Source organism: Bos taurus, chromosome 23 (assembly GCF_002263795.3).
Source record: "Bos taurus isolate L1 Dominette 01449 registration number 42190680 breed Hereford chromosome 23, ARS-UCD2.0, whole genome shotgun sequence".
NCBI lineage: Eukaryota > Metazoa > Chordata > Mammalia > Artiodactyla > Bovidae > Bos > Bos taurus.
The window spans coordinates 257893-273306 of NC_037350.1; the positions used below are offsets into that span (position 1 = coordinate 257893).

Genomic DNA, 15414 nt, shown 5'->3' on the forward strand with positions numbered 1-15414 from the left:
TTAACGAGAATTTTCAAATGTTAGGGCACTCCAGTGTTTTAAGGTTGTAAGGGGTGGGTTATTTTACATTTTTTGTGTTACTACCTGTTTTAGCACTTCTAATAGGCCTTTCTCAACCTTTCAGCTATGTTACCTTCTAAACTGATTTTTTCCTTATTCTCATGTTCATTTTGGCATCCTTTCAAATATTTATAAAGTATAAATACATTATACATTTAAATGGCATGCTAAGTCGCTTCAGTTGTGTCTGACTTAGTGTGACACCACAGATGGCAGCCCACCAGGCTCTGCCATCCCCGGGATCCTCCAGGCAAGAACACTGGAGTGGGTTGCCATTAAATGGTATATATCATCTATATAGGATAAGAGACAATAAAGGAAAACATTTTTTAAATAATAATCACACAGATTTAGAGAAATCAATAGAGCATGTTGTTACAAGTAAGTGACCATGACTATTTTTCTAGACATATATTTATCCAGTTTATTTTTATTTTTCATTGATGGTTTATGTCAAGCTCCATGAAGTCTACATTCTATACTTAGAGATAACTTCCACTTAATCCATGGTAAGATGTGAAAATAAATATAGTCGGGCACAACCTACATCAAGTTAAGGTTACTAAGCAAGACTTACTTTCTAGATAATTCAGGAAAAAGAGATATTCTGAATACTTCAGCTTATGCAGATAGAGGCATTTAGAAAATTATCATTAGACTTCAAAGTTAGTACTGACTTTGCCACTACTCATGGTAAAAGAATTTATCTTAATTCTTTTACTAGCTTGAAGAATGAATTACATATCTGCATTTTGTTTTCCTCTAAAATTTAGTTTACTACAGAATCTGTGATCAAAGTAATAGAGCACAGTAAAGCATATGAACTAAAGATTAAGCCTCTGGGTTTAGTCCAACCCACTGGCCAGTTATGACCTTGGTGGGATTAATTCTCCTCTCAGGCTTAGTGCCCTCATTTAGAAAATGAGAATGCCCCAGAACTTATATCATGTGGCTGTTGAGAAAATATATGAAATAATTCCTAAAAATACCCAATACAATGTTTATGTGTTCACTCCATTATTGTAAATATCTGTTTATTCACATTATTATTACTACTGCTGAAATAGTTATACAAACTTATCGCTAGTTTTATCTTTGTTTTTAACCCTATTTCATTGTGAGCAAAATATATGCAACAGTATTATAAGATTCTTCTTCATAAACATATAATACATGTTATATATGTTATGCCCATATAATATACCCATTATACCCAATATATGCTTTCTTAATGCTATAATGATAATCATTTTTGCAACTGTGTTCTTTTTTTTTTCTCTAATTTTATTTTATTTTTAAACTTTACATAATTGTATTAGTTTTGCCAAATATCAAAATGAATCCGCCACAGGTATACATGTGTTCCCCATCCCAAACCCTTCTCCCTCCTCCCTCCCCATACCATCCCTCTGGGCCGTCCCAGTGCACCAGCCCCAAGCATCCAGCATCGTGCATCGAACCTGGACTGGCAACTTGTTTCCTACATGATATTTTACATGTTTCATTGCCATTCTCCCAAATCTTCCCACCCTCTCCCTCTCCCACAGAGTCCATAAGACTGTTCTATACATCAGTGTCTCTTTTGCTGTCTCGTACACCAGGTTATTGTTACCATCTTTCTAAATTCCATATATATGCATTAGTATACTGTATTTGTTTTTCCTTCTGGCTTACTTCACTCTGTATAATAGGCTCCAGTTTCATCCACCTCATTAGAACTGATTCAAATGTATTCTTTTTAATGGCTGAGTAATACTCCATTGTGTATATGTACCACAGCTTTCTTATCCATTCATCTGCTGATGGACATCTAGGTTGCTTCCATGTCTTGTGTACCCCAGTGTTCATCGCAGCACTGTTTATAATAGCCAAGACATGCAACTGTGTTCTAAAGCCTACATTACTTGATTTCAGTAAAGAATATTTTAAAAATGTTTAGGCTATAAATTGATTTGGGTAATAAGAATATTTTTATGGATTAAACTAGCTTCTATTCATGCATTTGATAAAAACCATGAAGATATTTTACAGTTAAAGTCTTTAGTCAAGGAAAAATAACTTGGGAAAGAATAACTAAATTTGGGAGAGGGATATATGTATGATTTTACTTTATATATGTCACAGTTATATGAGTATATACTATTAATTTTTTACCCAATTTTACCTATAAAAACTGAAACTCAAAAAGTGAAAGCAAGTTTGTTTACACTCTAGAGCATGTACTTTGGGTTAAAGTTCATAGTGTCACAATACAACTTTAATCCTCCACACAAACAAACATTAAGGGAATAGATCCCTTTTTCACAAAAGAACAAAATTCATCTCACTTCTGAAAGTTAAAATTGCACTTATGGATAAAGTAGAATTTCACTGCAAATGAATAAGTAACAAGCAATTGAGGAATGGAGGAAGGAGGGAAGTGAAACAAGATGAAGAAAATCAGAAGGCATATAAAGCAATCTATTAACAGAGTTGTCTCTAAGGGATAGGATTATAGACTTTTGATTTTTACATTACACATTTTACATTATACAATATAATTTTTAACCCTGACTGTGGATTAATTTGTAATAAAAAAGGAGACAGTATTAAAAAAGACACCCCCTCCCCCCAAATTACTAATTCACTGACAATTCTGACATTTTGTAAGACAATCATTACATGTTCCTGAATAATTTACTCACAAGAAATGAAGAAAGGTCTTTAAGAAGTTAAACCAATTTGTACTTTGAGGTTAACAATAATTAAACGGTTCCAAAGTATATCTGATGGATTACTTATTTTAAAATATATTGCCTTATAAGAAGGCAGCACATCTAATGTTAGCTCTAAATAAGTATGTATTGGTCAATAAATACATTTACATTCAAAGTTTCCAATAATAAAATTGAAAGAAACAGTTTAAAAAATGCAGCATTAATTTTATCATGAAGATTATCTTTATGTAACATTTAAATATAATCCTCCCTAGTTAAAGACATATAAAACTGGCTCCCTTCCAGTCACAGACACTATGCACTGATCTTTTTGAATTCCATTAGGAGGTTTATTTATTTGTAAGTTTAAGGTTTCTATTTTGAAATTGAGAACTTAGACTAATTGGACACATTTTCTTACCTATTGCATCACCTTCTACATTACAGGTAAGAAACCAAGATTTTGTGACCAGTAGGACTCCCCTGGTAGCTCAGTTAGTAAAAAATCCACCTGCAATACAGGAGACCCCAGTTCAGTTCCTGGGTAGGGAAGATCCCCTGGAGAAAGGATAGGCTACCCACTCCAGTATTTTGGGCTTCTCTGGTGGCTCAGCTGATCCACCTGCAACGTGGGAGATCTAGGTTCAATCCCTGGGTTGGGAAGTTCCCCTGGAGAAGGGAACCCTCTCCAGTATTCTGGCCTGGAGAATTCCATGGATTGTATAGTTCATGGGGTCGCAAAGAGTTGGACACTACTGAGCGACTTTCACTTATGACTCCCTAGGTGGTACTAGTGATAAAGAATCCACCTGCCAATGCAAGAGAAACAAAAGAGGTAGTTTCCACCCTTGGGCTGAGAAGATCCCTTGGGGTAGGAAATGGCAACCCGCTCCAGTATTCTTGCCTGGAAAATTCTGCGGACAGAAGAGCCTGGCGGGCTACAGAACAAGCCAGAAAGAGCTGGACGTAATGGGGGAACTGAGCACACACACAGGTTATAAATAAATGTGAACAGTTGTTCTTTTTCTGTTTTAAGTAAATACTTTTCATAGTTTTTAGCTTACAATGGGTATGTATTGGTTTCATAATTAATACAACGAACATTTCTTAATGTGGGGGAGGCCCTATTGTATAGATTGGGCACCACTCCCTTCTCTAGAGACATCGACTAATTGCCTTTTTCTTTTTCCTCTCATATCCCATGTGCCGTTGGGAAAACGACAGTGACAGCGACCTTGAGAAACGAGGGGTGAGATGGCATCAGAAAGGTTGAAAAATGTCCTGATCTAAAAAAAGGCAGGCTGTGAGGTCAGAATGCGGCAAATGCAGTGCACTTTTGTGGGGGCAGACAGAGACAGACAGGAGGGAGGGGACATTTTCCTGTTGGTGGAAGTCGTCCTGAGATGCATTAAGGGGACAGGAAACCTGTGTCCAGTGGTGACATTTCCTTCCAGTGAGGTTCTAGGACGAGGCTCCAAGAGTCTCCAAATTTCTCTTGGAAATAGATAATTGTCTATATCCCACTGTGACATATAAAATATGATGAAACAGAAGCTTGAACAAAATAAGCATTCAGTAGTTTGTTACCAATTTTTCAGATGGCTCATTCTGTACTTGTTTTTGGTAAAGGCAGCATACAGAATATTGAAGACTGATACTGCCAATCAATAAGAAAAGTGTCTTACTTTCAACTGAGATATTTTAATAGGAAATTAGAATGTCCAGGCACATGCTACACATTATATTGGCAACAGAAAATGTTTTGTTTAAAATATTTTAAATTGAGTAATAACTTCACTTTGTTTCTTAACACATGATTGCATGGTTTACACAAAGTATTTCTAATTTGAATGGACTCTCATACTTTAAAACAGAGTTCTGACTTATAGATTGAAGAATAAAAGCCTGAAATTTCTTTCATGCTTATTTATGTGAGGGTTTTTGATATTAAAACGGACCTTAAAAGTATAAATGAATCCATTTGTTCTACAAAGCACGGTAGCATTTGCCTCCATTTTCTATGGTGGAACTGTTGACAGAATGACAAAATTGAGGAAAGATCAAAGTAGATGCAAGTCAAGCTAAAATATTTTATCATAGCCTTTTAATTTTTTTTTTTCAATTTTCTGTTTTCTTTTTTTTTTTTTTTGACTTTTTCTTCATTTTATTTTTTAACTTTACAATATTGTATTGGTTTTGCCATACATCAAAATAAATCCACCACAGGTATATACCATGTTCATGGATTGGAAGAATCAATATAGTGAAAGTGAGTATACTACCCAAAGCAATTTATAGATTCAATGCAATCCCTATCAAGCTACCAACAGTATTCTTCATATAGCTAGAACAAATAATTTCACAATTTGTATGGAAATACAAAAAACCTCGAATAGCCAAAGCAATCTTGAGAAAGAAGAATGGAACTGGAGGAATCAACCTACCTGACTTCAGGCTCTACTACAAAGCCACTGTTATCAAGACAGTATGGTACTGGCACAAAGACAGAAATATAGATCAATGGGACAAAACAGAAAGCCCAGAGATAAATCCACACACATATGGACACCTTATCTTTGACAAAGGAGGCAAGAATATACAATGGATTAAAGACAATCTCTTTAACAAGTGGTGCTGGGAAAACTGGTCAACCACTTGTAAAAGGATGAAACTAGAACACTTTCTAACACCATACACAAAAATAAAATCAAAATGGATTAAAGATCTAAACGTAAGCCCAGAAACTATAAAACTCCTAGAGGAGAACATAGGCAAAACACTCTCCAACGTACATCACAGCAGGATCCTCTATGACCCACCTCCTAGAATATTGGAAATAAAAGCAAAAATAAACAAATGGGACCTAATTAAACTTAAAAGCTTCTGCACAACAAAGGAAACTATAAGAAAAGTGAAAAGACAGCCTTCAGAATGGGAGAAAATAATAGCAAATGAAGCAACTGACAAACAACTAATCTCAAAAATATACAAGTAACTCCTACAGCTCAACTCCAGAAAAATAAATGACCCAATCAAAAAATGAGCCAAAGAACTAAATAGACATTTCTCCAAAGAAGACATACAGATGGCTAACAAACACATGACAAGATGCTCAACATCACTCATTGTCAGAGAAATGCAAATCAAAACAACTATGAGGTACCATTTCACGCCAGTCAGAATGACTGTGATCCAAAAGTCTACAAGCAATAAATGCTAGAGAGGGTGTGGAGAAAAGGGAACCCTTTTACACTGTTGGTGGGAATGCAAACTAGTACAGCCACTTTGGAGAACAGTGTGGAGATTCCTTAAAAAACTGGAAATATAATAGCTTTTTTAGTAAGCTGCCACAAATAAAAATTATTCTATGGTTATCTGAGATTTTAGATTCACTTTGAATCAAATTCATTAAAAGTTGGGACTCATGACAGCATTTTGGGAAATGTATGTGCTATAAAATTTTGTTTTAAATACTGGTTTTCTTATATGTTAGTACTGTGACATTAGCTAAGTCGCTGAACTTTGACTTTCTCTTCTATAAAATGGGATTACCTGTTCTTCCTAGTACCTTGCCTGGTATGTACACTCAGAAAACTGATGGCCTCATTATTATTGTTGCTGTTATTCCTTGGCCTCATACATAATGTAAATAATGTGATCAGTTTTGTTAATTACTGTTCAATTGACTATTTGCAGTCATTCACTCCATAATTTTTCTGCAACAAAAATTAAGCTTTTCAATGGAACCTGAAGTTAACAATTTCTTGATACTAAAACTGATACTTGATATTCAATCAACTTGGGAGATTACCAATCACTGCTTTCTATTCCCTTTAAAGCCTCCCAAAGTAGACAAATTTCTGTAATTATTTTAACCAAGAGACACAGAGATTGAGATAAGGAAGAAAATGCTACATAATTAAAGGGTGACATTTTTAAGGGACATTTATGATTTCAAAATACAAACCTGTATATTTTTAAGTGGAAAACAAAAGGAACAAGAGTAATATTTTAATAATATAGTTTGAAAAGCAATTTCCTTGAAAGGAATTCATGAAAATCTTTAGCATGTCTTTCTGTGCCAAATGTATTTAAAAACTGTTAGTGTTTCAGCTGTTATTAAGCTAAATGGCCTTCAGTTCAGTTCAGTCACTCAGTTGTGGCCTGAGTTCCTTTAATCTACTGAAAGTGAAAATTATCTAAATATTACAAATAAGTCCTAAAAGTATTATCTGGTCTTATAATTGACATCAAAATGATTCTGATTTAATCCTACTGAAATGCCCTAAAACTTTTTGTTGGACATACATGAGTAGGTATAAAGACTTTCTTACTTATTAGTGTTTAGTGCCCAAACTAGCTACCTTTGGTGCTTTGTTGAGCTCCCTGATGTCACAGGATCATTAGTGTACCAAGAGCTATAGCATTATCTGAAAGACTGTGTGGAGGATGGACATGAATAATGTCAACTGTAATTTAGAGAGCTTGATATGTCATGTAACTTACACAGACAAATGTCAGACATGAGAATATCTATACAGACACTGGCTCCTGAACTGGCATAGTACCTGTTTCTGCCATCTTTGGAAGACAACACTTTGAAATGAGTGAGAGGGGACATGATTCCATGAAAGGATCCAATGGGACCAGTATCACTGACAAAAGAAAGCTCCCTCCAATTGGGCAGATGTCCACTAGTCAGGGCCACAATGAACAGTTTTCATTCTATCGAAAGTTTCTGCTGAGAGACCACTGACGTAGGGAAATTCTCATTCTCTGTTGCCAGAGAAACCTACTGTGTTCATTTCTGCTTATTTTGAGTTGGGAAAGTTATGTGATAAGTGACTGCAATGTTAATACATCATTATATTTATACATCCTGGTCAGTGCTGGTCAAAGCTAATGCTGCAACTTCCTTCCCTGCCTTCCGGCAGAGGTGTCTGTGAGTGGCTCTCTGCCACATAAGCTCCAAGCCTGCCAGCATGTAGAAACATTCTATACAAATGTTTTCTTAGATGATTGCACCTAAAATACACTGAGATGGGGAAATTCAGTGAAGCTGAACTCAGTGAATCCTCTCCAGGCTCCACTCTAGACAAATATTTCTTTTGTGTTCTAAGCCTATCTGAGCGTAAGGCTTTTATTGAATAATTGATTTAGTGTATAGACTCAGATTCAAGACCACACTGATGTCTTTATACTAGTATCTTAGATATTGCTATCTCTTGAGCTTTCTTCTCAGTCTGAACAATATTTGTCTTATAGATATATGGAGGTGGATAGGAGTCTTTATTAATTCATTAAATAATTTGTTCTTTATTTTTGGATAGGAGTCTTTAAAATATACTCTTTTATGTCTTATTCTGAACCTACTCAAAACACAGGTTTTGAAACTAAAAATCTCCTTTCTTACAAATCATTGTTTTTGAACTTTAAAAACTCTTACTTTTAACTTAAATAGCCAAGAATATTTTCTCTTGTTCAACATTGGCATTTCTGCTGTGATAGTCCTGCTCTGAGTTAATGCATTAGAAGATCAAGTCTGAATGATTAGAGAATCATGGCGTATACAATGACAATAACAGCAACATAAAATAATTACAGTGGAGACAAAAACATATTATTAATATATCCAAATAGTAACAAATTGCAACTGATTTCTCTATCTGGCTTTACAAAATAAAGCCTACTGTTTAAAAAGGATCAAAGAAGAAGAATATGCAGGATACTGGATTAAAGATTCCTCTCCCCTTGGTTTATAAAAAGAGTAATTTTTTAAACCTTTTTTAAAGTTAATTTTATTGAAGCATAGCTGCTTTGGGGTTCCCTCATGGCTCAGATTCTAAAGAACCTGCCTGCAATGTAGGAGATCTGAGTTTGATCCTTGCATCAGGAAGATTCCCTGGAGAAGGGAATGGCTACCCACTCCTGTATTCCTGTCTGGAGAATTCCATGAACAGAGGAGCCTGAAGAGTCAGATATGACTGATAGACTAGTATTTATTATAGTTGCTTTACAATGTTGTGTTAGTTTCTAAGGTATAGCAAAATGAATCAGTTATATGTATACATATATCTTCTCTTTTCTTGGATTTCTTTCCCATTTAGGTCACCATAGAGTACTAAGTAGGGTTCCCTAAGCTATACAGTAGGTTCTCATTATTTATTTATCTTATGTGCTTAGTCACTCGGTCATGTCTGACTGCAACTCCATGGACTGTAGCCTACCAGGCTGCTCTGTCCATGGGGATTCTCCAGGCAAGAATACTGGAGTGGGTTGCCATGCCTCTTCTCCAGGAGATCTTCCCAACCCAGGGATCAAGCCAGGTATCCTGCATTGCAGGCAGATTCTTTATCATCTGAGCCACCAGAGAAGCCCATGAATACTGGAGTGGGTAGCCTATCACTTCTCCAGGGGATCTTCCCAACCTAGGAATCAAACTGGGGTCTCCTGCATTACAGGTGGATTCTTTACTGCTGAGCCACCAGGAAATATAAGGTATTAAACAGTTATTTTAACAGTTTGGGTCTTAGAAAAGCTCGCTCAGATGTAAAGGCAGTTCTTAACTATAAGACTTAATGTAAGTTTTGCCTTATTTTCTTGGGAATATTTCTTCTGATTCAAACCTACAGTGGCTTCCTTTTATTTTTCCCATAAAATCTAAACAATTTAGTACAGTACTCAGGGACGACTCTGACTTGACTCAACCCCATCTCTCCAGGCTTTGCTTTTGCTCGGTGCCTTCATGAATTGGACCCTCATGGCCCATTGACCTGCTCCTCTAGGCACATCCTGAGCTGTTTGGACTCCAAGATCTGCTTCAGCCCATTCCCTCCCCAGGCAGCCCTCCCTTCCTCCTCCCTGCATACTGCTAAGTTGCTTCAGTCATGTCCAATTCTGTGCAACCCCATAGACAGCAGCCCACCAGGTTCCTCTATCCCTGGGATTCTCTAGGCAAGAACACCTGAGTGGGTTGCCATTTCCTTCTCCAATGCATGAAAGTGAAAAGGGAAAGTGAAGTCGTTCAGTCATGTCCGACTCTTCGTGACCTCATGGACTGTAGTCCACCAGGCTCCACCGTCCATGGGATTTTCCAGGCAAGAGTACTGGAGTGGGGTGCCATGCCTTCTCCTCCTCCCTGCATAAGCTGCCCCTATTAGTCCCTGAGTCTCTCAGCCTCTTTGCTCCGTCCAGTCATGAGAAATCTTCTAGCTCTCTCATCCCTTGCCTATGGCATTAGTTTAAGGCTACAATATATTAGGAATGCTTGTGTGGTGATAAGAGGACCAGACCCAGCAGGAGAAAACTTGGGTTTTATCTTGGTTTCAAGCATCCTGGCAAGATCATGTCAATTCTCAGGTCTGTCTGTGGATCCCAAAACTGGCAGTGCATTGTTTTCAGTCTGAGGTTTATTGACTAGAGATTTCTGCTCTTTGTGTATAGAACAATATTGTAAAGTAATTAACCTCCAATTAAAATAAATAAATTTATATTAAAAAAAAAAGAAATTAAGTTTCAGTTCCCAATAGTGCTTTGTACTTAGAAATATTTGCTGAATCAAATACAGCAACAGATAAGAAACAAGGAGTTTACTGATAAATTTAATGGGATAATGAGGAAAATGATGGTAAGTTTATTTATTTGACTAAATATCAATGTTAATAAATAGTATCTTATTGACAGAGAGTAGGCAAGGAGTTGGTTATGGGGCTTCCTTTCCCATCCCCTCTATCTCAGTCAACAATTGTGATTTCCTTTTCTTATACCTGCAGAATAAAATTGTTAACACTTTTTCTTTGTACAGTGAAGAAGAGGTAATATATAGAAGCTCATAGCAAAAGGGCTGTAGATTAACTACAAATTCATGTTTCATTTGACAAGCGTCTGACTAAGCTCAGAAAACTTTGCCAGTAAATACAAAATTAGATCACTTTATTCAAAAGAAGATACAAATATCTCAATTCCTAGACAACAAAGTAAACCTTTAGTATTTCAACAAGTGACATTTGGTGTTTTAGCTTGCTGCACAGCTTCATGTTGGTGAAGATTATCTATCTTTCTCTGGATAAAAATAATCTTACCTCTGTGCTTCTTAGCTCATCACACCTGTTATTCAACTATGTGCTCTTTGCTTGTGGTTACCTGAAATATTGAAAAAAAAATAGAGTACAAATTAAATACAACTCAATAGCACTTTGTGAAACATAAATGTTAGACATTTAATTGATGACAGACACATACTTCATAAAACTATCAGCATGCAACTCCAGCTGCAAAAACTGAACAGCAATATGCCTAAGCTGGTTAGCAGCAAAAAAGTAAACCAATTACATTGACAAAAGCCACCATAAACAAAAAAAAAAATCATTTTTAAGAGATTAACAGTTTTGGCATTCATCCCTACCACCGAGTCTTTCATTTTCTTTGTTCCATCAAAATTTAGCTTACATTTGATGTTAACAAGAGTTGCATTACTATTATTGTTAATTTTAGTTCTGTTTATTACCTTGAGGGTTATATATTGTAAAATAATTTTGGTGCCTCTAGTTAACGTTAATTAGTTGTTTTAATAACCTATATACCTATTTGTTATGTTTTTGTAGGTTTACTTTTTTAACTATCAGGAACTTAATAACTGAGAATATTTAACATTACTGTTGCATAGCAAAATTACAGAGTTACTATTAGTGTTACCTGTTTTAACGTTTAGTCATCCTTTGAGTCCTGCGACATATTTCGTTAACAATCATCAGCCATCAAGTCTGATAGTCTCAAAAGAAATATCAGCCCTCTAAACTGCCTTCAAGGGAGGTGATATTTAGCACTGAAAATTACAAATAGAGTTTTTGAGGTTGAATAGCAACAAGTGGCCAGTGACACTGATGATTTGTTTGTCAAAACAAATTGTTGTAAACTACGCAAATGAAGACCACATATTCCTTTGAGTGAAAACAATAAAGTGAATCTACGCAATGCTTACATGTTGGATGGGATATTTAATGTGCGGGAAACTCAAAGGTTGAAGAACTAGGCATTTAGACAGTGGTAAGTAGTAATCTTACCTCTTTATACTCCATTACTCTTTCTCACGAGAGACAAGCTAATGCAAACAAGTCAACCAGAATTTGTGTTTAGCAAGATAAAGCTTAGAGGATAGTTTAAAATCCATTTATTATTCTAAATCCATTTTTTTCCATTAACATGTTATACATTAGTGTCTACTAACCATGATTCATGTAACAGTTTAGTTTTCTAACTTTTAAATTATTTAACAACCATAAGTTATTAGTACACTTTTAATGTATTACACAAATATCTTAAAACAGGCTTGGGTTCATTTTTGTAATTTTTAAATAGAAAACATTTTAGGCATATCTTGAAGAAGAAATAAAGCAGGCATTTAAAGCTAGAAAACAAGTAATTCCAAATTTAGTTTTTACAAAAGCTTTCAGCTTTATTGACAAATTATGGCAAACATATTTGACAAATTGTGGTTTCCTATTTAGAGAAACTTACACATGGAACTTTATGTGTGTGTGTGTGTGTGTGTGTGTGTGTGTGTGTGTGTGTGTGTGTTTCCTTTTTAAACAAATACAGGTTAAAACACTAAACAAATTCAGTTAGCTACATACATACAGTAGCTTCTTGTTTGCAACCCCATTAAAACAGCATTTAAAATTAAATTTACAAACTTAATATCAAACAGCTTCATCTAACTAACAGATATTAAAAGACAGGTTAAAACATCTTATCTACAACTTTTATTATAGCTAGTTCAAATGTTGTGTTACAGTCTTTTAGTAAACTTAAACAAAGTTTTTCTGATGGAGACTCAAAGTCTGTTAAGAGATTCATGCTCTTTGTTAAATTTGAAAAAAAAAAAAAAAGAGAGAGAGAGAAAAAGATTACACACAACAATGAAAACAACCCAGAGCATATCATCCTACTGAATGATGGTTTATAGACGATGCTTGCCAACATCTTTTTTAGTCTGTCTTGTAAAATAATAATAGTGTCATTGTCATGCCAACTGTATAGGGGAAATACAAGAAATATATGGGAGCAATCATGGGCAGTTATCCCTAGAATAGGAACAAAAAAAAGGACTATTACTTGTCATGTTGTTGTTTATGTGGAGACCACAGGCTATGAACTGTCTTTGAGGTGAGGTCACAGGTGAGGAGAACCCTCAGTATCTACCATAGGGGTGCTCCCTGTATCCCCCTCGGGCTGACCTTGACGGAGGTGCTTTCAGGCTGGAGTGAGTCGTGGCCCATTCTTCTGGTGCTATGAACAACAGATAGATAGTAAAATTCATTTTGCTTCACAGTTATTGAAAGCAGTTACTTACAATGCAATAGTAGAAAAGAGAGTAAAGCATCTTAACACTGAAGGTCTAGCTTTACTACATGTTTCACATGGTGAGATCATCCAAAAAAGCATATATTTTGAAATGCAACCACTTAGAAATAAGCCAGCATGGCATTTGTCAAAGCACAGAAAGTTAAGAACATTTAAACAGAAAGTCCATATTAAAAAAAAAAAGAGGAGCATCAAGGTAAATCACCCCTTCCTTATTCTTTACACAGACTCCTAAAAGAAACTGGATAGGGGAAAACAGCAGTTTTTAGCCACTGATTAACATTAGAATAATCTAGAAATCTTGAAATGAAACCAGAACCAAAATGCCTAATGTCTGTTTTCTATCTCCAAAATCAAATGATTAGAAACTCTAAAGGTTGAGACCCAGGGTTTGGCATTTTTTACATGGTTCCCTAGATCAAGGGTCCCCAGCCTCTGGGCCATGGATTGGTACCTCCTGTCAGATCAGCAGCAGCATTAAGTTAGAAATAAAGTGCACTTGAATCATCCCCAAACCTTCCCACACCCCTGGTCTATGGAAACATTGTCTTCCATGAAACCAGTCCCTGATGCCATAAAGGTTGTGGCCACCGATCAGGGTCTAAGTTTGAGGTTCATTGTGCTAAACTATCCAAGTTAGTGAAAGTAAGTTTCAGTAGCCAAATAAGTAAAGAAAAATCTTCTATCAGTTTTTCCAATAAACAAGTTGGAAAATAAAGAGGTATTAGTACACTAGGACAATTCATCGTTTATGTTTATTCTGATTTCCAGTAACCTCAATGTTCTGGGACCTGGCCAACAGACAAGAAAAGCAACCAAGCTTTTGGGTATTGTGAAAAATAGTTTCTGTAAAGTCTGTGTACCCATAAGGGAAACATAGTGCTTTTCCAAAGGGCCAAGGGGTCTGTGGTGATTTATACAGTCCCAGAAGCTAGGTTATTTAGGCCTTTCAATCAGAATTCAGTTCTTTATTAGAAAGCAGACTGGATTTTGGTGGGAGGAAATATGGGACTAAGAAGAGGAATTACTAGAAAGACACACACTGACATCGATAGCTGATATAAAAGGTGGTGGTAATGGAAATAACTGGAAAATCACTGCAGACTGAGGGCATATACCTCTGGAAAGTTCAAGTGCCTCTAAAAAATGTCTTCAGCAAACATAATAAGAAAAAATTTAAATTGTACTTACTATAAGGCAAGGAATAATGACCTACAATATAGAAAAATGAACAAAAGTTGGATCAATGTAGGGGAAAATAGCATTAAAGGGGTGAACATTAGGTGTCTAAGGATATCCTTCATTAGAATACCTTCATTACAAATGATATATGATGATAAATGAAGGGTTTCATCTCTTTCACTATTTATTCTTTATTGTCTGAGCCACGAGGGAAATGCTTTAAGGTACATGCTTATGTTTATTGCAATATATGTTGAGGCATAAAAGTGAGACCCTAGATAAATATGAGAAATGTTACTTTGGGTCAGAATATAGATATACCTGGATCAGGGGTTGGAAAACTAAGACCTTTGAGCCAGATTTGGCCAGCTGTCTGTTTTAATAAATGCGGTTTTTTTAGAATACAAGTATGCTTATTTATTAAAACACTGTATGTGGTTGCCTTTTCTCTACAAAGGAAGACTTGCTTGATTACTTTCGTGATTGTGACCATACTGGCGCAAAGCCTAAAGTATTTACACTCTGGACTTTTACAGGAAACACTTACAGGCCACAGTCCAGATCATGTTTTTTTGATGGGGGATTGTAGGTATTGGTCTTTTTCACAGTATCTCTTGAAGACAGGAACTTAAGTCTGAGCTGCTGGACTTTCTCAACATAGACATTTTGGAGAATAATGTTATCTGTGTACTTCATTGGAATTAAAGAAAAGTTTCTTTGATGTACTGGAAGGGAAAATAAATCTTGCTTCGAAGCTTGAAAGTGCCTTGTCAGCCTCATATAATGTGAATTTTATATTTTGTCTATGAATTATCAAGAATATGTCAATTTCTTCACCCTCTGGTGGTAGAAGATAAAATCTACCCTATTCTATTACTGTATTTAACAAAGGGAATGTACCACCTTTTGCTTCATTTGGTCTAAGGTGTTGAAGATCCCTGAGTTGCAATTTATGTGTTTTAGGAGCTGCAAATAATATAGGCTTCAAGTTTCCCAGGGGGTGGAAGTCCTGGATTATTTCTTAGATGCTGAATGTTCCTGCAGAAGAGCGAAACAACACAGTCGTAACTGCCACATCTTCTCCCAGATTTGTCACATCTTTTAAACTGGCATA

At 35.8% G+C, this 15414-nt stretch overlaps 1 protein-coding gene across 8 annotated transcripts in view; it reads right to left on the bottom strand.

Annotated features, from left to right (window-relative positions):
• The window catches only part of KHDRBS2 (KH RNA binding domain containing, signal transduction associated 2), a 773215-nt gene that overhangs the window by 69862 nt on the left and 687939 nt on the right, over nt 1-15414 (bottom strand). For 2 of the 8 annotated variants that reach the window (XM_059880504.1, XM_024983848.2), the window contains exon 9: nt 10838-10898. In XM_059880504.1, coding sequence (XP_059736487.1) covers nt 10870-10898 — 29 coding nt within the window. In that variant the 3' untranslated portion in view covers nt 10838-10869. Of the gene's footprint in view, nt 1-5771; nt 10899-11450; nt 11581-11910; nt 13044-14309; nt 14331-15414 lie in introns of those variants that run through there. The other 6 variants (XM_059880501.1, XM_059880500.1, XM_024983847.2 and 3 more) reach the window with 6 other exon arrangements.